This window comes from Buteo buteo, chromosome 27 (assembly GCF_964188355.1).
Source record: "Buteo buteo chromosome 27, bButBut1.hap1.1, whole genome shotgun sequence".
Classification (NCBI taxonomy): Eukaryota; Metazoa; Chordata; class Aves; order Accipitriformes; family Accipitridae; genus Buteo; species Buteo buteo.
This window is the reverse complement of record NC_134197.1, coordinates 8,843,909-8,867,858: the sequence shown is the minus strand read 5'-3', so window position 1 is coordinate 8,867,858 and position 23,950 is coordinate 8,843,909. Positions and strand designations below refer to the sequence as shown.

General features: G+C 42.3%; 1 protein-coding gene across 4 annotated transcripts in view; it reads left to right on the top strand.

Moving 5' to 3' along the window:
* The first annotated feature begins 1,865 nt into the window (after positions 1 to 1,865).
* EEF2K (eukaryotic elongation factor 2 kinase) overlaps positions 1,866 to 23,950 on the top strand; it is a 33,730-nt gene continuing 11,645 nt past the window's right edge. Inside the window, exons 1-11 of one of the 4 annotated variants that reach the window (XM_075058313.1) lie at positions 1,957 to 1,996; positions 6,850 to 6,922; positions 9,862 to 10,186; positions 12,017 to 12,067; positions 13,861 to 13,961; positions 15,556 to 15,616; positions 16,492 to 16,529; positions 19,247 to 19,418; positions 21,275 to 21,424; positions 22,925 to 23,057; positions 23,765 to 23,892. In XM_075058313.1, coding sequence (XP_074914414.1) covers positions 9,941 to 10,186; positions 12,017 to 12,067; positions 13,861 to 13,961; positions 15,556 to 15,616; positions 16,492 to 16,529; positions 19,247 to 19,418; positions 21,275 to 21,424; positions 22,925 to 23,057; positions 23,765 to 23,892 — 1,080 coding nt within the window. In that variant the 5' untranslated portion in view covers positions 1,957 to 1,996; positions 6,850 to 6,922; positions 9,862 to 9,940. Of the gene's footprint in view, positions 1,997 to 6,849; positions 6,923 to 9,861; positions 10,187 to 10,864; positions 10,913 to 12,016; positions 12,068 to 13,860; positions 13,962 to 15,555; positions 15,617 to 16,491; positions 16,530 to 19,246; positions 19,419 to 21,274; positions 21,425 to 22,924; positions 23,058 to 23,764; positions 23,893 to 23,950 lie in introns of those variants that run through there. The other 3 variants (XM_075058312.1, XM_075058315.1, XM_075058316.1) reach the window with 3 other exon arrangements.

The window sequence follows — 23,950 nt, the reverse complement described above, 5'->3', positions numbered from 1 at the left end:
GCAGAACACTCTTCATGAGGATATATAGCATAATACAGCCATATGCCACTGGGTCCCCTTTAGTCCAAAATTATGCTGTATATTTATGTGAGTTTAAAGCCAGTTACTCCTGTGACTTGTTCAGTTGTGCTCATGTATCACACCTGTAACAGTATTCCACTGTTATCTGTACCCTACGATAGCAGGTGGTGATTATTTTAACCATTATCAACACATTTTCATGCAGTGGGAACCACACATCTGGCTTTCACCAGGCCTTCAGAATTAATTCGATGAGTCTGCCCTCTTCCCAGGCCCTGCTGTGAGGCATCCCGATGTCAGTCCTGCCAGGTGCTGCTCTCCCCATGGTGCTCGGCTGGGCTGCCCACGGAATGAGAAATGGGGAGACACACATTCTGGTGCTGATGTGGCAAAAGTGCTCAGTTTTTGATAGCTGTTAATATTTACAGCAGTGATTTGCAGCTGGACCTCAGGTTTTCTGCACAATCCACAGACGTAAATGTGTTTAATTTGAGCTTAAACTCGGCAGGAATTTGAGGCTATCCGGAAATGTGCCTGTAGGAAGCAGCAGTAAACAGGGGCTCAGTCAAGTCTCTGCTTTACATTATCAAACAAGTGCTGCACCTTCAGCATAGTGCTGGAAGTTGCTGCCAAAATTACAGGTACCCTCAAATTACAGGCAGTGCTCCTGCATGCACGTGCCGCTCCCTCCAATCCCCAAGCTAAAGCTACAGTTTAATTTATGTAAGTAATGGTGGTGGTAGGCTGGTGTTCCTGGCAGGGAGTCAGAACATCTGCTCTCTGTGTTTTTAATTAAATATTAGTAATCTTCCTCATGAAGATTATCTCAGCACTAGTGTTGCAGCAGTGTTTCTCTGTGTTGCCTCCCTCTTTGGAGAGAGCAGGAATTAGGCATTCTTCTGTGATGCCACAGCAAACCATCTGTCTGTCACAAAGGACGTACTCGTATCATCCGTCTTGGTTTTGTAACCCCTACTTACAGTAAAAAGCACTAATGAGGGTTATTTACATGAATACAAGATTCAGTGACAGTAAAAGGGGCAGACTCTTTGCAGGCTGCCAAGTAATACAATTAAGCCAGAACCCATTTACATTAATTTTCATGTGACCCATGAAAGGATAAGGAGTTTTGTTTAAATTTGCCACAAATTCTAGCTTGAGGAAAAGCTTAAACATGGGTGTTTTCAACCCAGAAAGCCAGTGTTTTAGGAAGAAAGCAAATGTGGGTGATTTGAGGGAATGTGAAGCCTTTGGAACTTGAAATCTGGTGCATACTTCTGCCATTTCTCATGGGGAAATGGAGTGCTGTGCAATTTAATTTAGCTGAAAGGCCAACCTGAAGTGCACGGAGCCCCCACAGGCCCCAGGGTCACTGCCTACGTCTGCTCCCTGTCTTCCCCCAGGGCTGGGGTCCTTGGGGGGCTGCCATGCCGTGTGCCCTTCCCATGGGAGCACCTGCCCCGGGAAACCCACCTTTCGGCTCCAAACCCAAAGGAATAAAAAATGAAAGGAAACTGGGATGCCGCTCCTATGAGCACCACTCAGGAGACATGGCTTCGTGCGGGTTTCCAGCACAGCCGCTTCTCCTCCTGCTCTCTCTCGCCAGGGATTCCCGCGTCTCTAACACCTAACGGTGCTAATCGGGGGGTTTCCTCCTCAAATTTTCAACGTTTTTCTCACAGGAATAAAGTGTCGGGGAGGCTCCCCCCCATCAGCTTAGTGTGAGGCTACTAGCGGGCGGCGGATTGCCCGCGCCGCCGCTGAGGGGAGCGTGAGGCGCCGACCGCCCGCGCCGTGGGCGGGAAGGCGGCGCCCGGCGGCAGCGCGGGAGGTGAGGGGCGGCTCCGCTGCCCGCCTCCCCTCAGCAGGGCGGCTGCGCGCCCGCCTGCCCGTTTGCCGTGGTCCGGGCGGCGGCGGTGGCGGCGGGATCGGTCTGCACCGGCCGTGGGCGGCGGGACCGGGCTGCAGGAACCCGGTAGGTGCAGTTCGTGGTGCGGGGACCGACACCGGCGGGGGGTCGGGCCCGCGAGAGCTGTTGTCAAGTTGCTGGCGGGTTGAAGTGTGAAGGGCGGAACGGGCGTTTTTGATTACAGAAAATGGTGAACGACTTGGCGGTTAGAGCCTGTGGAAGGCCGGTGGCCAAGCTGTGAGCTTCTGCGGTGACCTAAAAATAACCTGATGTTTTTGTACTGGGCAGCACTCCTGCGCTTACACCTGGAGATAATAGTTTCATCCATATATGTTTCCAGGACAGTGCAATTAATTTTAGGGCACACCCAGTTTATAAGTCCTGAAATCCTGTTTCTAACTGGACAGCCCAGGCAGAGAGCAGTTCTGGTGTGTGTGGAGCAGATGGCGGGGTAGAAGCCGCCCGCCTGTGGGAGACAGGAGGAGGGCGAGCTGAGTACTCGGTGACAGCCTGTAATGGCCTTTAGGGCTCTGCATACTTGGATAATTTTTCAAATGCCTCAATATGCATGAAGCATGGGGTTGATTAACAATGTAGAGTACTTAGCAAATGCTTACAAAAAGTCAGCGATAATTAATTGTTTAATGTATTTAAAGCCAGTTGAAATTACAGAGCTATTAACTTTAAAATGTCCTTCCATTGCCATTATTTTGAAAGTTCCTTTTCTGTCCTTTTATGCTCTCGTGTTTTGGCTACCGCTGACTTAGTATTTGCGTGTTTGGCAGAACAGTGGACTTCCTGGCAGAAGGGTTTGACTCGGAAGGGTCGTTTCTGTGCTTTACTGCTTGCAACTCTAAAAGCCATTTGTGTGTTTGAAGCCCCAATGTGTTTCCTTGCACAGGGTTTCGAGTCTCAAATGCTTCGTACTCCGAGCTGGTGCACATGAACTCTCCCAACTGCTTCATGAATTTTGCATCATTGCTCTCTAACACTCTCTGGCTAATGCAATGTATTATCCCAGCTGTGCTTGCAGACAAACTGGATGTGATTTGTGCTATGGTGTTTGCAGTAGTGATGCACTGGAAGAGACTTGAAGTAAAGGCTTCCTATTAGAAAACGTGTACTGGTTAATGTACACATTAGAAAATGTGTACTTTAAGAAAATGTGTTACTTGTGTAACTTGTTGTTAATGTGTACAACCAAAGGTAGCCAGGTTGTTGAGACACTTCTGGTTTTTTTTAATCTTGTTTTTTATCAGAGCTGTTACCTTGACTCACTGGACCGGTTTACTTGCCAGTGCATGGTGCAGATGAGAATAGACATTTGCTTCACAAGGGCTGGTTGGGTATTTGGAAAACGCAGTAGTTCTGTAACATGCTACAGGATGTTAACACAGCAGTGGGGTTGTTCTGGACTGTGGTATATAGCTTTGTGTCTGCAGTTCATGAAGACAGTGACAATATATTGTAAAGTGCACAGCCTGTATAGTTGCTTAGGTTAAATTTCAAATCTGTATTTTAAAAGAACATTAATCTGAAAAAAGTGATTTCTCTCTTAAAAGAAAAAATTGCTTGTTACTGTTACAGGTATCCTGCTAGATGGCTTTAGCTGACATGGTGTTAAACCAAAAGGGATTTAGTATTACACCGGGGGGGGGGGCATTCTTGCTTTAATGCTTCTGTATAAGAGAAGGTGGGTCTTCCTCTGTTCTAGGGCAGTTCCCGTTCCCCCGTCCTGTGCTAAAGTGATGCAGAGGGCTGTGTCTGAACTAAAACAGCCACTAAGAAGTAGCTGGAGATGCTCCAGCTGTCCCTTCTTTTGCTGACTAGACTAGGGGGTATTCCTATTGCTCAGCTCTTTGGGATGAATTAAGGCAGGTTTTAGTGCTGAGGCAACTGTGGGGTCATGCTCAAGGGTCCTGCCAAACCAGGAGTGTTTCATAACAACAGACACCCTACAAGAAACAAGCCATGTGATGTGAATTTTCCCCTCTGTTTTTCTGTGTTTACATATGCATTGTGTTCTGCAATACAGCGGATTGTCCTTGCAACTCCCCTGCCCCTCCTGGTGGTGTGGTTCTTGGATATAAAGGCAAGAGAAAGAAAAATACTTCAGACAGGCATTGGAAAAGCCCAGAAAATAATAGAGACTTGAGCAGATTTAATAACTGACTGTATTTTAGATTATCTTCATTATGAGTCAGATAGTACAAGGTTGATTAAAAAAAAATTGAATAAATTTTCAAAGTAGATTGGAGTGGGTAGTTTAAATTACAGGTTGTGTGTGATAATGCAGGCTTGCAGGCTGGGTTCGGTGCACTCTGACTTACTTTGCTGCTTAGCCCTGGGAAAGCTTCTGTAATGGGTATTAAAGACCAAATGATGAATACGTAGCAGCAATAGAAATGAGGGTTCCTAGATAGTACGGCTTTATGCTATGATGCAAAAGCACAGAATATAAGCCTTGGGATGAAGCTCAGGCTTTTTTATAGGGGTTTTGGTCAAATAAACTGTGAGGTTTAGAGCAGTGTTTGTGGAGTTTAAAGTTTGGTTATTGAACTCTGTTGTAAAGAGCATGTTATGTGAGGATGGTTTTTAGTAAATACACTTCCAAAATAAATACCGCAAGTCATTTACAAGAAATATGGTTTCAAGAAAAACTGACAGTTTTTTAAGCACTATTAGCTTTAAATACAAACTGATTTGTGTGATGATGTTCCATTTACACAGCAAGTCACAGAAATCATGAATGTTTGCAATCACTGCTGCGTAAACCTGCATTCCTGTTCCTGCTGTGTCTTGGACTGTTTCAGACCTGATGGATCTGCTGATGTGTATTTGACTGCAGTAGTAGGAATGAGCGCAGGACAGCAGTTGTGGGTAATTAGGCTAGTCCAGTGCTACAGTATATCCTGGAGTTAGTCCTGTACTTGAAGCATCATTTTACATCTGTCTGTGTGGGCTGACAAGCAGTAGAGGTTAACGTTCTCAAATACTTGTTAGATTCTAGTAGGACAATTGCAGTAAAAATGGTAGTGGCAACTGAGGATACCTTCCCCTTCCAGTTATGCGCTACTTCTTCTTTCCAGAAATGACAGCTCTCACGTGGTCTTTGCTAGAAGAGCAGATTCTATGAATGCTCCAAAGCTGCTTCAGTGCAAAGTCAGATGTGTTGGCTGAGACCTTCTTCAGCAGTGTTTTACTGCAGCTGATGCTGCCTGATGCAGGTGGGAGTTCTGGTGTTACCTGTGTTGTTAGCTGAGCTGTGGGACTGCTACCTCCATCAGAAAGGCAGTAACCAACAACACAATGTTGCTGGTGAAAGCTGCCATACGTTAAGGCGCTGTTTCTGTGGTGACCATCTTCTTAGCAGCTGTGGTCTAAGGTCTGCAGCTATGAATACTGCTGTAGGAGTGTATTTATCTGGTACTATTTCATGGAGAAAGAAGGTTGAATATGCACAGAGCTGAAGAATAACAGTGAAGCAAAGCTGAAAACCTTGTTTTATAGTTGTCTTTTTAGGCTAGCTGTGTGAAAATCCCTGATTTAGCTGGGTGGACAAGGTTGCTCTAGAACTAAGCAATTGATGGGACACTTAGAAGTGTCTGCTTTAAGTTGCATCCTGTTGCATAGCCAGTGCAAGGGCCAAATCTTGAAAATTCTAACTAATCCTCTATTTTGTAGGTGCAGGTATTTTCAAAGTATTTGTGTAGACTTCCACCTCTTCCAAGGGCTTTGATCGTTCCTACATTTCTTTTTTCTTCTTTGTAAAACAGATGATACTTCCGTTAGATGGATGTTGGAAGGAAGGGTGATACTGTCCTTGTTTTGGCTGTGATAGAGTTAATTGTCTTCCTAGTAGCTGGTATAGTGCTATGTTTTGGGTTCAGTATGAGAATAAAGTTGATAACATGCTGATGTTCTCAGTTGTTGCCAAGTAGTGTTTATACTAAGTCAAGGATTTTTCAGCTTCTGATGCCCAGCCAGCCAGAAGGCTGAAGGGGGCGCAAGAAGTTGGGAGGGGACACAGCCAGGACAGCTGACCCAAACTGGCCAAAGTGATATTCTATAACATGTGACATCACATCTAGTATATAAACTGGGGGGAGTGGGGGGGGGGGGGGTCGCCACTCGGGGACTAACTGGGCATCGGTCAGCGGGTGGTTAGCAGTTGCATTGTGCCTCACTTGTATGTTCCAATCCTTTTATTATTATTATTGCTATTTTATTATAATTATTAGTTTCTTCCATTCTGTTCTATTAAACTGTTCTTATGTCAACCCACAAGTTTTAATTTATTTATTTATTTATTTATTTTTATTCCCTCCCCCATCCCACTGGGTGTGTGGGGAGTAAGTGACTGGCTGCATGGTGCTTAGTTGCTAGCTGGGGTTAAACCATGACAGATACTTATATAATATCAAGAAATAATTAAGTGCAATGTTCTGTAAGCTCAAATCGTTGTTTTCAGGGCTCCAGGACCAAAAGGATTTTAAGCTATATGTTGTATGAAACAAATCAAGATATGCTGCTTTGTGTAGTCTACTTCTGCCCTCTAATGAAGAATAAAACAGGCAGACCTGACTGTAAGACACTCGCAGTACCCATCTGAATAGCCAGGAAAATTCACTGTGGCAGACTTGCCTGCCAGCAAATATTTGTTTAAACTCAGCTAAATCTGTGTGAAGATTTGGATGATTATTTTGCATTCATCTAACCCCTTCCTGTTTTTCATGCAGCACAGCAATGTGAATAATCAAAGCTAAAATGAGGAGGTGATATTGCCATTAATTTGAGTGTGCCTCGAAGTTGGTGCTTGTGCTACTGGTTTCCCCTTGCTTCAAAGAAAATACCCTTAAGCACTCATAGTGGTTTAAAAGCCATGGTGTGGTTTGTAAATCTGCTTTATTATTTTTTAGGAGAAAAATGTGCAGTAAAATCAAGCAGTAGCCCAGTTCCTTATGTGTCTGTCTTTTTCCAGCCTTCCCCTGGGTAAGCCTATGCTGACTTTTTGTTCTGATCAGAAAAGTGCTTCTAAAGCAACTCTCCTGATCATCTCAGCTCATTGCACTTTGATTTGTGTTGAAATGCAGTCTCAGAGCTTGCAAACTAAACTCCTTGTGCATGAAAAACTTAACTGGAGAACACAGCACAGGCACTGGGGGTATCTACTCCCGGAGATCAGACTAGAGTTAGTCTGAAATAAATCCCTGAGAGGTGGACGGTGAGGATGTCAGATCCTCAACACAACTGTGCTGCCCTACAGACCTGCCCCCAGTTCACTGCAGTACCTGTGGTGTGGAAGAAGCTGTGCTGTGTTGATGTCCGCTGGGTTCTTGCCCAAGTGTATGATTGTCCTTGTGAGTTTTAATGAGTTAGGTTGTTCTTTGCTGTCATCCTGGTTGTGATCAGATTTGCTGATTGACCTCGGCACCGAATAAAAATATAACAGGAAACAGTGGAGAGATCTGGAGAGCTCCAAGCAGGATACAGTTGTAAGGGAATCAGTTGCATGTTGTACTCCCAGTAGAAGAAGCAATTATCGAAAGTGTATGGCAGAAAGGTCATTTCACTTCAGTCTGTGTGTTCTCTTCAGTGCGGTCTGAGCTTTTGATGATAGTGGGTATTAAAGTCATTACAGAAAGTCATTAAATTTACTAAAGGCTGGTGTTATCCACAAGAGACTTCAGGACATTACTCTAAAACCTAGAGTTAGTGCAATTAATGAGAACAGAGTTTCAGAGGATGTGAAGAACTTAAGAGTGTAAAATCTCCCCATCAGCAATTAAAAAGCATATGAATCAGGATGGATTATTGTTCTGTGAAGGTTTCTTTGCTCTTTGAAGCAGCTGGTATTAGATGAGTCATGGACCTGCTCCACTCTGGCTGTTCATATCATCCTTGGTAGCTGGAAACCTCTATAGACATGTACTTTATTGTGTGAGTGGGCTCAGCAGGATAAGGACAAGAGTTCAGCGCCAAAAAAAGTGCTTTAAGTGCAAGAGTATCCAGGAAATAGCCTGGTAGTGTGGAGAGGGAGCCTGAGCTCTGAGCAGACACCACACTGAATGGGAGGCAGGGATGCTGACAGGTAGCACCAGTTCCCTACTCGGGCATATATCCCTAGCCTTCTGCTTGGCAACATATGTTATATATGATGGACTAAAATGAGCCATTGCACAGAAGGAGCAATGTTACTCTACTCCAGGGATGTCAAGGCCATCTGTCCCCTTGTGTTTAAGAGGACTCCTTGCTGAAGCTGTGTTGAGGGGTGGAAGGGGCAGACTTTATAGGTCTAGAAACTGGCAGACTCTTCTCTCTGAAAGTCAGCATTGGTGTCTTGCCTCTAGTAGCTCTGGACTGTGAAATGTGGAAGAATTGAAACTGTTTGCATCTGTATGGCTGGTAATGTGTGAAAGACACAATACGCACCTTCTGTAGCTTGGGCCTGTAGGAGTTTGTTTATATTTGAGTTCTGCTGAATCATCACAAACTGTTTCTTGGGTGGAGGCTGCTGGGCACATCCGTGTCGTAAGATCTCCAGGACTGGAACCCGAGCTTCAGGAAAAATACTTCCATGACTCGCCTATCTGTTTTTTTATAACATGTCTGTTGCAACAGTACAGTGTCTGTGCTCTGCCTCCCTGAAACTGGTGTCACTAATTTGGAAAAGCTACAGTAAGACAGGAGACTGCAGAAGTGCAGTTTTGATGCCCATATGGAACTCCCCATATTGTTTACACTAACATTGTTTAATGTGTCAGAAGGACTCAATGAAATATTTACCTGGAATGTCACCTTCTGGGCTTAGAAATGGTTGAGCAGATTTTAATAAAAACCCATGACCTGTCTGCCTCACACTGTTGCTTTTACTTTCAATTTGCTTTCTTTACTTTGGACCCAGGAGAAGCCAAACTCTACCTATTCTGTTCTTTTAGGATCCAGGAAGCTATTAAAATGTTGAAATATCCAGTGACAAAATCAAACTTTCTAACATCTTTGGAAAAGAACTATTAACCAGGGAGAAGATTTTTTTCTTTTAAGCTCTATGCTTAAAAGAAAAAGCAAACACAGCTGAGAGGCTTGATGCTGTTGAGCAGACTGCCATATATGCTGTCTTTGGAGTTGGAGGAGGATTGTTTAGCTCACGCAAGACTGGTCCAAAGTGAAATCCCTCCACAGAGTATAAAAGACAGAAGGGTTGAGGTACCCCTTACACACACCTCCTCTTGTCTCTCTAGTCTACTAGTGAGTGCACTTGGGCAGCAGCAGTGGAATGGCAGGCCTCCTTTCTTGGCCTCCTTTGTACTTTGTCCTTCTGAGGACGTCCTGGGTAGCCCGGGCAACGTGCTTTGCACTTTCAGCAGCATGCTTTGCACTATGTACCATTGGCTGTATGTGCGCTAAAAGCCAACTTAAATCTCGGCAGTGGTGGGACAATTTTCTTTGTTGTCCCAGCAATACTAACTCCTTTGGCTATTAATTTGTATGCAATATCCTTGAGAAGACTTGTCCTGAAAAAAATTGAAAACCTGACTGTAGTGTTCAAGGTGAAACTCCCTCGAGTTTCTAAGACCAGTGTTGTGAAACTCAGCATTTCAGATAAGGAAGAATAAAAACATTTGGGGGAGATAGGAGCATTAACAAATGTCAGCCTTAGGCAGCAGGTGGTGTTTGCAGTCCCTCAGATTTTATAGTGTTACTCTATACTTGGTTATCTTCTTTTCTCAGTCTTGTAGCAATTTAAAAACTGAGTGCCTTCTGAAAACCCAGATCTAGTGCTGAGGTGTTCAAAACCACATGAGGTACTGGGGGATCATTTTTATAGAGCCATATGCAAATGATTTTTTCCTGCCAGTGTGCTGACATCAGTTACATGCACCATTTGTTCTTTTAATAACAATCCTTTTTTTTTTTTTCCTCCCACTCAGCTTCTTCCCTCCATTTGCATGTGCGTTGGAATAGTGGCTGTTTTAATCATTGCAGGAGTTAAACTGACCTCCCGCAGACATGGCAGACGAGGACCTTATTTTTCGTATGGAAGGGATCGATAATGCTAGATCAACTACAGTGAACTCTGGAAATTATCTTGATGCTGATAGTGATGATGAAGACAATTATTTTATCTGTCCAATAACTGATGATCCAGTTTCCAGCAAGTCTGCCAGTGTCAAAGTTGACAATTATTACAGCAACTTAGCAAAAACTGAACAGTACAGTTCAAGCTCCTCTCCTAGAAACTCTTTTAGCTTTAAGGTAAGTATTGGCTCCAGTCTTCAGTAAGGTTTTGGCTTTACTTAGTTGGCATGAGAGATTCTCTAACTGCTTCATTTCTTGTAACTAACACTTTTCAATAAAAAAAACACATCTGTTTTTTCCAGACCTGCAGTTAATTCCATTAAGCCAATAGTGTGACACTGCCATTAAATTGCTTACTGTCCCTTTTAGTTCAGTGGGAGATCTTCATCTACAAAGGCAGCAGATTCCAGGCGAACAATTCGCTGCCATTATCACCAAACCATTAAGAAAGCAATACGTTGCCTGGGAGATTTAAAAGATGATACTTGGTGTAAGCTAAACTGGGGCCTAGCAGAAGATATTTTATTATGGATTTTGCTAAGGAGAGTTAACAATCCATAATATTTTTATTTGGACAAATAAAATTGTAAATGATAAAATTGTAATGATAGGTTTTCAGGTTATAGTTCCTTTTTAGGGACCTTTTAAGATGTTGACTCTTGTGCTTGGGCATGAAGTGTCACACTGGCAGTAGTTCCTGACAGTGTACTCGAGCAGTGTCTGACCTTTTTAAAATGAACAGCAATCACAGCATTGCAGAGAGGTCGAAGGGGCCATAGTTGGTGCTTCCTTGGCAGTGTGTCCTGTTCCACTCGGCTCCCTTTGCACAGATCAGGCCAGGCAAAGGGAGATGAACCCACAGGCAGTGGAGCCTCTAGAACGCAAGTGACGTTCACTCTATAGGTTGGATATTCCAAATGTGTGCAATTTGTGGTAAACTGGCATGTCTCTTAGATTTTGTCTGGTCTAGGATTTAATGTGTTTTATTAACACATTTCTTGTTATAAATATTAACATATTACTACTTTAATAGATACTTTAAAATCTTGGTTATGCCTAATGCATGTTTTATTCCTGGAGAGTTATCAGATGGTTTATTTCAGTCAGCTAATACATGAAGTAACACATTAAAAGTGAAACTGTCTTGTCTGCAGCAAGATTTTTACCCAGACTAGCTAATAGAAACATTAAAAGCTATACAAGGAAGGTGAAGAGTAAAAGTTTAATGTAGATTAAGGGGACAGATTTTAGTATATGCTATGCTTAGCAAGTTGAGACCTAATAGGGAGCTTAGTCTTCATTTGTGTGTATATTTCAGAAGGTACTAAACACCTGCCTTGGAGTTTGCAGTGTGAGTTCTGAGTCATGTGGCCCAAGATAAAACTGATAAGGACCGAAGAAATTGCGATTATTTCCTACTTCCTAAGCTATCATGTTGATTCTGCAGAATCTACGTGCCCATGCTTTGGGCTCCACAATGTCTAGATTGGCATTTTAGCTCCTATCACAGATAAAATGCATTGGGTTGAGATGTGGAGCAATCAAATCTCTATCTGCTGCTTAAACTGCAAAAATGGTGACTTCTAACACAGAGTGAAGCAGCCAGCCAGGACTGATAACATCTTAAACCACCACAGCCTGGTCTGATCAGTCTCCACCTCTGGGACCCCAAAGCTAATGGCAGTGTGGGCCATTGATAATGAAATGCAGAGGCAGATAGAAGTGTTACTACTAACTCTGCCTTTAAACAGGACTCAGCAATGTTTAATTACCTAGTTAATTGGCAAGACCCTTTTAATGCATGTTTTCCAATTAAAAAATTGCCAACTTATCTTAATACATTTGTTCACAGACATTCTGAGAGCAATCTTAAATTAGGAATATAAATTGAAGAGTGGCTTTTAACTGGAAATTTTTTTAATTAACAAAGAGAACAGAGACTCTTTGTCAATCATTTGTCTTATCACATGTATTCTCCTACTTTTATGTTTCTCATGCATCCTTTAGAATGACACACAGCATCGTTCTAAGCACGGCTCTGTGGTTGACCATAGTCGGGTAGGTTAAAAAGAAAATGTGAACACCATATCTAATAGATGTATTAAGATTTTTTTTTTTTTTCCGTTTATGGCCTTTTTTTGTTCATTATTTTATTGTCTGGGAGAACTGCTTGCCTCAGCCCATAAAAGTCATCAAGTGAAAACTAAAAAAAGGTATCTGTTAAAAGAAATAATACCCATCTTTTCTTCTCTACCCTGAAATATCACTTCTTTTAAAGCACATAGCTGTAGTTGTTTCTTCACAGTATTTCCTACTGTGGACAAGAATAGAATGGATGCAAGACTTATTAGTCTGTGCGGCAGCCATATGCCTACAGCAGGAGAAAAATTGCACTGTTAGCACCATATCCATGAAGTCCAATTTCTGTTTGTTTGAAGATTAGAATACAGCTTTTGTACAAAGCTCCTCACAAGATCAAGCACAATTAATTAATTTATTTAAATCATTACCTAGCATGGACACAGATCACCTTTTGGAGAGGGACTCTGCTCAAGAATGATTTGACTTAGATAATTGACCAAGCAATTCTACTTGTTTCTGTCTCTCCCTATTTCTTTCATATATATTTACGTATGGAAGTTCGCAGGTCCATATGAAATGTGTATCATCACATGATCTGAGACAGCTTCATTTTCTTATGAAACCTGTAGGAAATCTTTCTCAGCATGTCTTTTAAAGTTGTTTTATTTATTGTAGTATTGTGTTCATTTTGTGGTTTTATTGTCAGAAAGGGGAACATTTAAATTGTTTGCAAGGTATGCAGATTTACAGGTGAAGTAAAAATAAACATGAGCAATTTAAAAGCTGAGCTGCTTCAGAAACTTCCTTGATGGCATTGCTGACACCAATTTGTACTTTTTTTTTTAAGTTTTGAATCCAATTTAAATTCCAAAGGAAAAAAAAACCCACCACAATATTTTAAAAGTTACTGTTTCTGCATACTTGAAATTCAGTCAGAGAGGCAGTAATGAAATCTCAGGCCTCAGTATTTCTTTACTGGCGGGGGTGCAGAGTGGCCTTTTCTCCTGCTCACTATGCAGAAGGCCTTTGGCACATCACAGGATCATATCTCCAGTTCTCCTGGAACAGTACAGTGTAAAAAGAGGGAGGTCAAGATGTTAAGAGAAAAGTATCCAAATTGGCTGGAAGAGAAAGACTGCTTATATTCCAGAAAACCTCTTTGATGTTTTTTACTGTTGACTTGGTGGAGATTGAAATAGTTACTTGTCTGGAATTGTTATAATAATCCATTTTTACAACATTCTTATTTCTTCTTTCTTATGCTGAGCACAATTTGGGGGCCTTGGGATTACAGAACTTCTTATCTTTGTCCATATTGCTCTATTGCTAATGGATTTTTTTATGCTTACACTGCCGGCATGTGCTGTTAGTTACAAAAAGTTAAAAATCAAAACAGGGAAAGTGAATTAATATCATCTAGGTGCGCCATCACTATTTGCAGTGTATGTTAGAGATATTTGCAAATTACAACAGGTTTTGCAAATTATATTTGCTATATACTAGACCACATTCTGTTCTCAGTAACTTTACGGCAGTGCAAATTGAACCGAAACATGTTGCTTTATTTTTCTCAACTGTTTCATTATACTTGAAGCTGTAAAATGTCAGAATGGTCTTCTGTACTGCATGGTGCCTGCTCTGAATAGTGCTTTGAGGGGTTGTGTAGTTGCACATCTTCGTAGCACTGGGATCCTGATGTGCTCTAGAAAATGCCATTGTTGTGAGTTGCTGCTGATTATAAATAACCTGCCAGTTTGTAACTTCTTCAGGAAACCTGGAAACATGCTATTCAGAAAGCTAAGCACATGCCTGATCCATGGGCAGAATTTCATCTTGAGGACATTGAGACGGAGCAAGCCACTCGTTACAGGTCTGTGGGTTTTTCTGCTTTTAATGCTGATGTTAAACAGAATGTGCTGGTTTATGCAAGGGCTGTGTTTGTATAGTGCAGAATGTGTGTAATTATATGGCTAAAGAACTTTCAATAATGCCCGAAGTTAGTGTGTCTTAACTGAACCTCCCAGGAATACTTAAATACTGCACATCATCAAAAAAGAAACCTTTCAGCAAACCAGTGTCACACTCTTTCTCTCTCTCACACCTAAGTAGTATCTATGAGTTTTCACCATGTAAACAGGAAACAAGGCTGAAAAGCATTTTCTAGTTGATTTATTAATGCTGTAAACTTAATCTAATAAGGAAATGAATCCAAGTAAAGAGGCAGCATACTTAGTTTAAACAATTTAGGAAAAAGAAGCAACGTAACAGTCTGTGCCTTTCCCAAAATAGCAGTTTCACTGTTGCCTGTCCATGCAGTATTGCTGCATGTGGCTGGAATTTAAATCCTTATAAAGCCCAGAATAGCTCAGCATGGTGTACGTGCTGAAACTGAGTTTGGCCCTTAAACTATTCTCAGTGCTTTAGCACAGGCTTTGCCAAAACATTTACCCTACTGACAGAGGTTTCTGGGTGGAAGGGGTAGGAGTTAGAGGCCAGTTAATTACCACTTAGCATCAGTGTTTGGGGAGGCTTCCCTTCCAATCATATAACACTGTCACGCAGTGCTCTTCTTCCCCACAGACTGCATCTGTCCCTGCTCAGCCACACAGTCCTGAAATAGTTTGCATATTTTAAAATACAAATAAGTGATAATATTGGTTTAGGGCTACTCAGATACCGTATTAAAAAGAGATGGCTCTGATATTCCTATTTCCACCTCTTTTGTCTGCTGCAAACCGGTGATGCAGAATATATAAGGGGGGATATAGGGTATCTGCATGCATGAAGTACTTGGTGCAGGTTGGGGGAATCAGGCTGGAAACAATCATGTGTTGGTGACTCAACTGCTGTGGTTCTCAATTTGGCTTTGGCTTGTGTTGGGAGTTAAGGGGGTGGGGAGAAACCACAGTCATACTATTTGTATTATGATAAGGTTGTGCAGAGACTTGCTCTTCCCTTGGTGCAGTGTTAGGCAGTTCTTGGCCCTGCTGCTTTTCACAGCCGCAGCTGGTGCTGTGTTCTGCTGACATCCTCCACAGCCCTGCGGCAGATCCCCAGCTAGAATCAGGTTTTTGCAAGCTCAGGGTTGAGGGAGACCACCTGTCCAGTGTGTAGGGCTTGGTAAGGCCCTTTCTGCCCCCAGTGTACTGCCTAGGCATGACAGAGGAGATCTAACATCAAAGCAGATAAAGCCTGATTCGTAGTGTTGCAAAAACTCAGCTTCTGTAGTGGAATCTGTTCATTGTCAATAGGATTCAGTGTCTCTTCAAAGAGCTATACATGTTTATTCTTTCCCACCTCAAGTAAGGACGGCAGGAGTGTGGTGGGAAGACTAGAAGTTTTTTTGTTGGAGTGTCAGCAGCACTTTTTAGCAGTCACAGAGATACGGAAGGATAGGTGCTGGGGATGGGAGAATTTGGGTTGCTTCTGCGTTTTTCTGAGAGGCACATCTCCTGATTTTGCAGGTACAATGCAGTTACTGGGGACTGGGTTGAAGATGAAGTCCTCATCAAGATGGCTTCACAAGTAAGATCACACTGTCCTTCATGTTAACAGCCAAATTTGTCATTTCCTTCCTGTTAACTGAATAATAGCAGCAAGATGTTTTCCTCATGTAGAAGTTTTGAAGTCTCAATGTCATTCTTTTCTCCTACCTCTCTTTTTTCTCGGCTCATCCATTCTGTTTTGGTGTCCCAACAGCTTTTTCTTCCCAGAGTAGAGTAGAACATGGAGTCAGCCCTTCCCCATGACATGAGGCATTTGTTCCTTTTCCAGTGATCTCCCTCCCATTTCCTGCTGGCCTCATCTCCCTGCCTGGCGATAGTCCTACTATTTTGTGTGTTTCCAAACAATTTTTGCTCTTAGGCTTAAAACAGACTGAATTTTTGGTATGTGAAGGTACAAGCTACTGTTGCTTCCCAGTTAAATCATGGGATTTGTGGTGCATTGGAGTCACCTTGCTCTGTGCTGCTGATGTAGTATCTGGCATCTGGGGAGGTGATGCTCTGTTTGGCACATCCTGTATGGAAGCCTAAACGTGGAGAGCATGAAGTCTGCAAAGCCAGCTTCTCTAGGCAGTCACAACAGAGCTGACTCCAAACTGGAGAGATAATTTAAATAGCTTCTTTAAAAGACACATCATGGCTGCTCCATGGGATATTGGGGAGAGGGGGGAGGTGGGGTGTGCCCTTATTCCCTCTGTCTTTTCCCCAGATTCCTACTTACACTGCCAGTGGGTTTTCACTTTTCTTTGAGGAGATAGATATTGTATAGAGCCTGCTTGAGAACTGCTTTCTGCAGGATATAAAGGGGGAACACATGGTCGTGTCTCTTACTGGTTAGAAACTAACTTTGTGGAAATGGCAATGCTGGGTTTTTGTTTTTTCTTTTCTTTTCCCTAGCCTTTTGGCCGTGGAGCAATGCGAGAGTGTTTCAGAACGTAAGTATCTGCTGGCTTTATCTTTGTGGCCTCCATGCAGTATTTTCTTCTGTGGTGACTGGAATTTCACTTAGATGTGGTGGAAATTTTGTAAAGTGCAGCTCCCCACTAGCTCCCTGCTGTACCTTTCTAAAAGGCACAGCTGAGGGGGTTTATTCCTGTTTGTGTGACTCTAGCTGCAGCACAGTGAGTGAGCTTCATTGAGAAAGCAGAACATTCTCTTAAGGGAAGGACAAGCAAACGTGATGCAGGTATCCAAGGAGCTTGCTTTGGAAAGTCAAGCCATTGCTTGTACTGGAACTGCAGTGGCATGGATAACGTGCAATCATGTCCAGTTCCAGGAAGTGTAATCAGCCTGTCAATTAGCAATTCATAAATTTATGCTATTTCCACCATCTCTTGGAGGCAGAATACTCATAAAAGTACAGAAGCAGCTGCTTTGTTTCTGTGTTCCTGGTGTGCTAAAATATCTTTGAATTTGATATGAGGCTATAGGTGTGTGCAGCCTGAAGGCCAACTTGAGGCCTATAGTTAGGCAGAGAAGAGGGGAAAGAATAGTTATATGGTTCAGTCTTAACTCTGAAAGCCTCCCTCAGTGAAGAAGGTTGTAGTCCCAGAGTTTACTTTGGATCACGTGTACCAGAGTAATCCTGTTCAGAGTAAGGCAGAGCTTGAACACTAACAGTTGCTCTTTCCAGAGGGGTAAAATGTGGGGGAAGACAGAGGAGGAACTTGTCTTTCCTCGGAGAGTGTTAGCAAATATGGTTGCAGACATCAGCATCTAGCTATAAATCAGTTCATGCTAGGAAAGTACCCCACCCTTTCCAGGCTCTGGAAATGAATGTTTCCTGGAAAATGTACATGTGTGTGTTTAAGGTTGTTGTGCCTTCTTTCCAGCTGTGGAATCCAAAGAAATTGCATTTCATCTCTGGTTTCACCAGAATGACAGAAATGTGATATTTTGAACTTCAGCAAAAAAGAGGAGAAGTAACCCCTCAGTCCTCTAGTTTGGCATTGTTTCAGTATTAGTTGGTGCTGGTGGCTCTGTTCTTGCAAAGCCAGATAGATACAGCAGTGAATGAAGCCTAGGAAGTAACAAATCTTAGCCTGCTGACATTGCTTTTAGCTCTTGTTATTTACCAAATTCCCCTTTACACAATATCTTGAGTAGTGCCATAAAGAGAAATTTATGTTTGCAAGCTTTGTCTTACCCTTTTGTACAAAGAAAGCATAACTTGTATGTCAGCTTCCTACTGCTGGATTTTCCATAACTCTCAGTGGTGTGCTGGTATTTTCCATCTGGAGTACTCTCTTCTAGATTTTTTGCAACTCTGCAAGTCTTTAGTCATGACAGTGTGACAGCATTAGCTGAGCTTGGCTCAATGAGCTTCAGAGAGTCTTGGCTTTAGAAGAGCACATGAGCTGGCTTGTTTTATGCAGAGAGATGGGTTTCTTCAGAGAACTGGAAAGGTTTCAAACCCTGGCTGAAATTCTTACCTCACTTGCTTGTTCCTTCTTTCCAAGGCCTCTGTTGTAGCGACTGTCTGCCCATCCCTGCAGGACAACAGACAATCTGAAGTTACTTTGCCTTTAGAGTGTCTCCTGTACCAAGACCTCTGCACCAAGGTCTTGGGAGGGAGAGAGGAAAGGAAGGAGGGGGAGGAGATGAGAGTTTGAGTGCTGCTACTAGCTTCTCAAAATGTACAGTTTGCCATGGCACCAAGAAAGGCTCAGAGAACTATTGTTTGTTACTGAGCAGAGTACAAGAAGTGGATGCCATGCCTTACTCTAGATACTCTTCTTCATACTCTTCATCCCCCTTCAGACTGGCTTGGCATTGCTGGGGTCTCCAGCAATACCACTGCTGCCACAGCAGAGTGGTTTTATACCTTTTTGCTATCTTCTCTGTTGCATTAAGTTCTCAGGAGGGGGAGGGAGGGGGGAAGAAGTGCTTTGCACCACGTGTCCCAGTAAACGGATGAGGCTGCTCTAGGAAAGAAGACTGTGTCTGCTTTGGAATTCTTGATAACAATGTGGGTTTTTTTCCCATTTGAATCTTGGCATCTTCTGCAACCGCTGGGTACCTGCTTAATCCATTTGTTGGCAGCCAGCAGATCCTCTGTTGTCAAGGTCCTTTTCTTCTTTTTTTCCCCACTTTTGAGAGGGATCTGTGGATTAAAGATCTGCACATCAACAAAAGCTAAAAGCTACATGATAAGAATTGTCAAGTGCAGTTTTCCTTCTGGCAACATGGAGGATACTGAATAGTCACCCCTGTGTGTTGAGAAGGCATTCATTTGCTCCTATCATAGGAGAGGGTTTTCTTCTCATTTCATGTTTGAAAAGCCAATCACTGTTAATTTCTGCAGAAAATAGTCGTTGACATTAAAACAGGGCATTAAAGTGGCACCAACCCTTCATACTCTGGGTTTGAGGGGAGCAAGGAGGGAAAGGAAATGAGAAAAGGAGGAAGTTCAGAGTAGAAGTAGCTGCAGTCAAACCAAACAGGCACTTCAGCGCATCCCAGCCATTCATATGGAATGTTGCTTTTTCCCTTGCCTCCTACCTATGCTTCACTTTCCAGCTAGAATATCTGGTAAATAACTAAGGATAATGCTGATCTCAGGGCCTGGCTCTGTCTATGCAGGCAAAGAAATAGGAAAGATTGAACTAAAATTCTTGGGTTTTCTTTCACCAGCAATTGATTTGTCTTTCAGGAAAAAGCTGTCCAACTTCTTACACACACAGAACTGGAAAGGTGCCTATAACTATGTTGCCAAGCAATACATAGAGAGCGTGGGCAGGGATGTATATTTTGAGGATGTCCGACTTCAGATGGAAGCAAAACTCTGGGGAGAAGAGTACAACCGGCACAAGCCACCTAAACAGGTACATTCAAAGATCTTGTTAAGCAAAAAATGCGGTCTTGCTCTCCTGTTAGATTAGTTTTCAAATTAATTTAGAGGGAATTACTTGTTCACATTCCATTTAATTTAATTGCTTAGATAGGTTGTCCTGCCCTACTGTGTTTTCCATTAAATGATAGCTGATTTTTAATGACGTAAATGCAGAAATTGCTTTATATTTCCAGAATTAGGGCCTGTGTGTTTGTGACTGTTCTCAGCTCACTTGATTGAAGACCAAAATAAAACGGTGTTTGTATTGCTCTTGTTGATATTTGCCCAGCTGCTTTTGAGATAACCAGAGATGTAACAGAATTTATTGCCAGCAATAGTCTTAGCAAGCACTTAACTGTTAGTGTTCCAGGAAAGTAGATGCTTCAATCTTGTAAACCTATCTAAACACCTAACTAGCACTGATTTTTAAGAAGAGCTGGAAACCTGAATAACTTTATGAAGCTATTCAAATACAGATTTCTGAGGAGTGGTTGAGAATTTTCCAAAAAATGAAGAAACTGCAGCTTTGTTTCCTTTAGGTGTCTCAATGATGATACTAGCATATTCTGTTAAGTAAAAAGTATTAAGACATATGAAACTCCTGTGTGGGTGGAATATCAGACTAGGCTCAGGGTATCAAGAGAAGTTCCCATCCTCTGCGCTAGGGATGTGCATAAACACGTAAGATTCAGGAAGAGGTGGTTCTACTGCTTTGCTGGTTGTATTTCTGGTTCTGGGGTCCATCCTAAACATTTTGTACAGCCAGCGTAGCTTTGTGCTTTTCCATGCTGGTAAGTTGGATAGCTGCTGGTCAAAGCTGGCCATTGCATCCTGGACAAAAACACCTCCTGCAGCAAGCAGCTTGTTAAAAGACAAGAAACTGAAGTGCAGGGATGGACTGCAACTGTCATTCACTCCTAGGTACTGTCATTCAATCCCAGCTAGTAGCTCCTCTTTGTTGAGTGTTTCCACAGTATGTATCAATGAAACTGTCATGTCCCTTTAATCTGCAGCTGGTACCGAATGCCTGCATGTTAACTATGACTTCAAATGAGTGGAAAAGGCGGCTTGTAGGAAGGGTGCTGTACATGCACTGTAGTATGTTGGTTCCTGCTCTTGGTTCTACCACAGACTGTGTGTGACATGACAAGATGCTTGGGTCAAGTCGTATGCCTCAGTGTGGGGGCCTTAACAATTTAATAGCCAAAATGAGTTCTTCTGAATATGTGGACTATGTGCATTGCCTCCCATATGAGGATTAGTTAATAATTACCTGTCTCACAACAGCAAGGTGAAGTATAAAGTGAAGTGCACAGAGAGGAATCTAGAAATCTAGAAGTTTTAAATGCCATGTGAGGGAAAAGATGTAAGCAAAGTGAGAATTGTGATGGTTTCTCCTTCGGGAATGTGTCTGGGACAGAGGGAGGAGGTAATGCAGGATGCAGAAATACCTGAATGGTAGATGTCTTCAGTCCTTCTCTGAAAAGGCATTTCTTCAAGTTCTGCAGTAGTTAACCGTATGTTTTGCTCTCCGGGTGTAGGCTCTTTGCAGTGTACTCTTAAGGTACCCCCAAAAATAAAATAGAAAGCCAACACTTACTAAGAATTTTTCAGAGGGATTTGTTGCAGAAGTGAGCTGCTTTGAAGTAACTGGTTTTAATTTATGAAATTCCTCCAATAACCTAAGAAGCACGTGACTCTTCCCACACCCCCTTGCTAAACAAACAGATCTTTGCAATTGTTCAGCTTCTTTCATTGAGGAAATTTTCACAGCTGGCGGATTCACACACACTTTGATCTGAAGACAGTATTCTGTTAGTCATTGTTTATCTTCTTTTCACTCCCCAGGTAGATATAGTACAGACCTGTATTATTGAAATGAAGAACAGACCTGGAAAGCCTCTCTTTCATCTGGAACATTATATTGAGGGCAAATACATCAAATACAACTCAAATTCTGGATTTGTGCGAGATGATAACATTCGTCTTACTCCACAGGTGAGGCTTTATTTAATGCTTTCCATAGAGTCTGCTGCAGGGAATTTCTTGGCTCTATCCAGAGATCTTGCATTACTGCCAAGAAGGGAAACTGCACGCTTTCCAGTACAATGCCAAATTAATTTCTCTTTTTGCAGTATGTCTGCCCCTTATTTGGGGCCTGCTCTTTCAAGCGCTGAGTGCTTTTTTATTGCATTTCAGTGTCTGTTGATTTTAGTTGAGTTGTACATGGTTAATACTCTTTAGAAACTTAATCCCTTTGACTAATTATAATTGCAGGCATTGACATATTTCAAACTCTCTTCAAATTAAGGCGGGGAGAGACACCTCTCGTACTATGTACTAAATAGTCTTCTGGTGCCTCATGTAATATACAAAAGGAGGTGGCAGATATCCATTTGCATATAAGAATCTGGGTTTTTTTTTTCAGCTACAAGCTCTGAATAGGGGAATCTGAGATTGCATATAGAAATACAAGTAGGGATATCAAGTGATTGCTGGATCTTGTAAAAGAACTTTAAATACTGGCAAAAAATGCAAAGTGATCAGTGTAGCAAAGGAATGTTTTACTGGGGCTTGAGGGTTTTGGTCTTCTCATTCCCCCCCCACATTTTTAAGGTATTTGTCTTGATGCTTAATGTAAGCAGAGGGTTTATGTTCTAGGCTGTCTTTTGTACACTAAATCAGTGCTGTGCTTTCACAGGTTAGGAACAAAATGTTCTATGAGATTTGCTGCAGTTAAAATGTTTGTCTATCACCACCAGTCACCTCCCCCAGGCCTGGCAGTGTTTTTTTGGAGACCTTCCCAGAAGATTCCTCATGTCTGAGCTGTATGCCAAAGAGAAGGGCTTTTTATACCCGATTCTTGAAACGTTGCATATACAGAGAACAAGTGTACATTTCTGTATATCATTATCTGATATATGAATGTAGGGCCAGATCAGCTGTTCAGGGGTACCTCCCAGAAGGCATAGTAGGGGAAGGAGAATTTTTGGGGATGCCTACTTCCCCTCCCCCACCCCCAAAATGTGTCAGAGCTTTGCCTGTTGGCAGAAGGAAGCAGTGTCCCAGGGCTGCAGAGCTTGGAGATCCACAGGCACAGCCAGGACGTTTATGCAGAAGTTATTCTGCACTGGCTTCAGAGCTGACTGTTGTTCCTTCTGCAGGGCATCTCCCCACTTCTTAAGGTGAAGACTGTAGTGGAAAGCAGAATCTCCAGTACAGGAAGGAAGAATAAAGCAACCTCCTCTCTCCTGCATGTTCTCACTGCTGCTTTTCACCCTACCTCTTTTAGCCCATCTCTGAGTGGGGGCAGGTTGGAGGAGCGATCTGCTGCATGCTTTTAGTCTCTCATTGCTTTCATCATTATGTTTATACCAGTTATTTTTGACCAACAGGGTTATCAGGCTTCTTTGTGCATTTATAAGAGGTGAATATGTGTTGCTGTTTCCAGTAGATCAAGGAAGAGTCTTCTCAGATATCTTCTATGGTTCTTCCCAGGCCTTTAGTCACTTCACCTTTGAGCGCTCAGGACACCAACTCATTATTGTTGATATCCAGGGAGTTGGAGATCTTTACACGGACCCTCAGATCCACACAGAGAACGGCACAGATTTTGGAGATGGCAACCTAGGTAAAATCAGTGATCCTGTTTCACATGCTAATGGATGCTTATTTTCTCTTCCCAGCTGAGTAGCCACTACACTGAGTGATCAGGCACATTCCTGAGGGTCTTGCAAACAGCTGGGGAGGTTGTGTTGTAAGGAGTCCCTGAACAGGGCAACCATCACGCAAGGGCAGATTTAAAATGAGAGCTGATCTTGGCTTGTGTCTCGTGGCTTACTCTTAAAACCAAACAAGTCAAGAAATTAAGTAGCTTCCTACAATGTGAGAGCAATAATCATGGCCTTTAATTTCCTTGCCACATTACAGGAATGGATACAGCTGAATGTGGAGAGATAAGCCTTGCATATTTTTAAAGCTCCAAGTGTCCAGACATGAAGTTGTTCATAGGACACATGAAGTTTTGTAAGCAGGATCAAATTTAGGCATGTTTCTCAATGATGCAAATTAATTTATTATTATTATTATCCTGTGAATACATAGCTTTTGAAGATTTTTGCAGACTTTCTTTCCCTCTCCCTGCAAGAGAGTGAAAAGCCCTTACAGGTGTTAAAATAAAATGGAAGTGGGTTGAGCTGTGTGTGCTACAAAGCACTTTCTCTCTTTCTTTCTCTTTTGACTTTTTAGAAAATGCTTTGGGACTTCTAGTTTTAATAAGTAAACCATCATATAAACTTTGAGCAAACCCTTTCTTCACTTTTTTTTTTATTGCCATAGGTGTTCGAGGCATGGCCTTGTTCTTTCATTCTCATTTCTGCAATAAGATTTGCAAAAGCATGGGGCTTGCACCATTTGATCTTTCATCCAAAGAGAAGGATGCCTTGGATTGTAATAAAAAATTGCTTGTAAGTGCTTCATGAAAAAAGTGTAACTAAGCAGTATAGCTGGTTTATTCTAACTTTA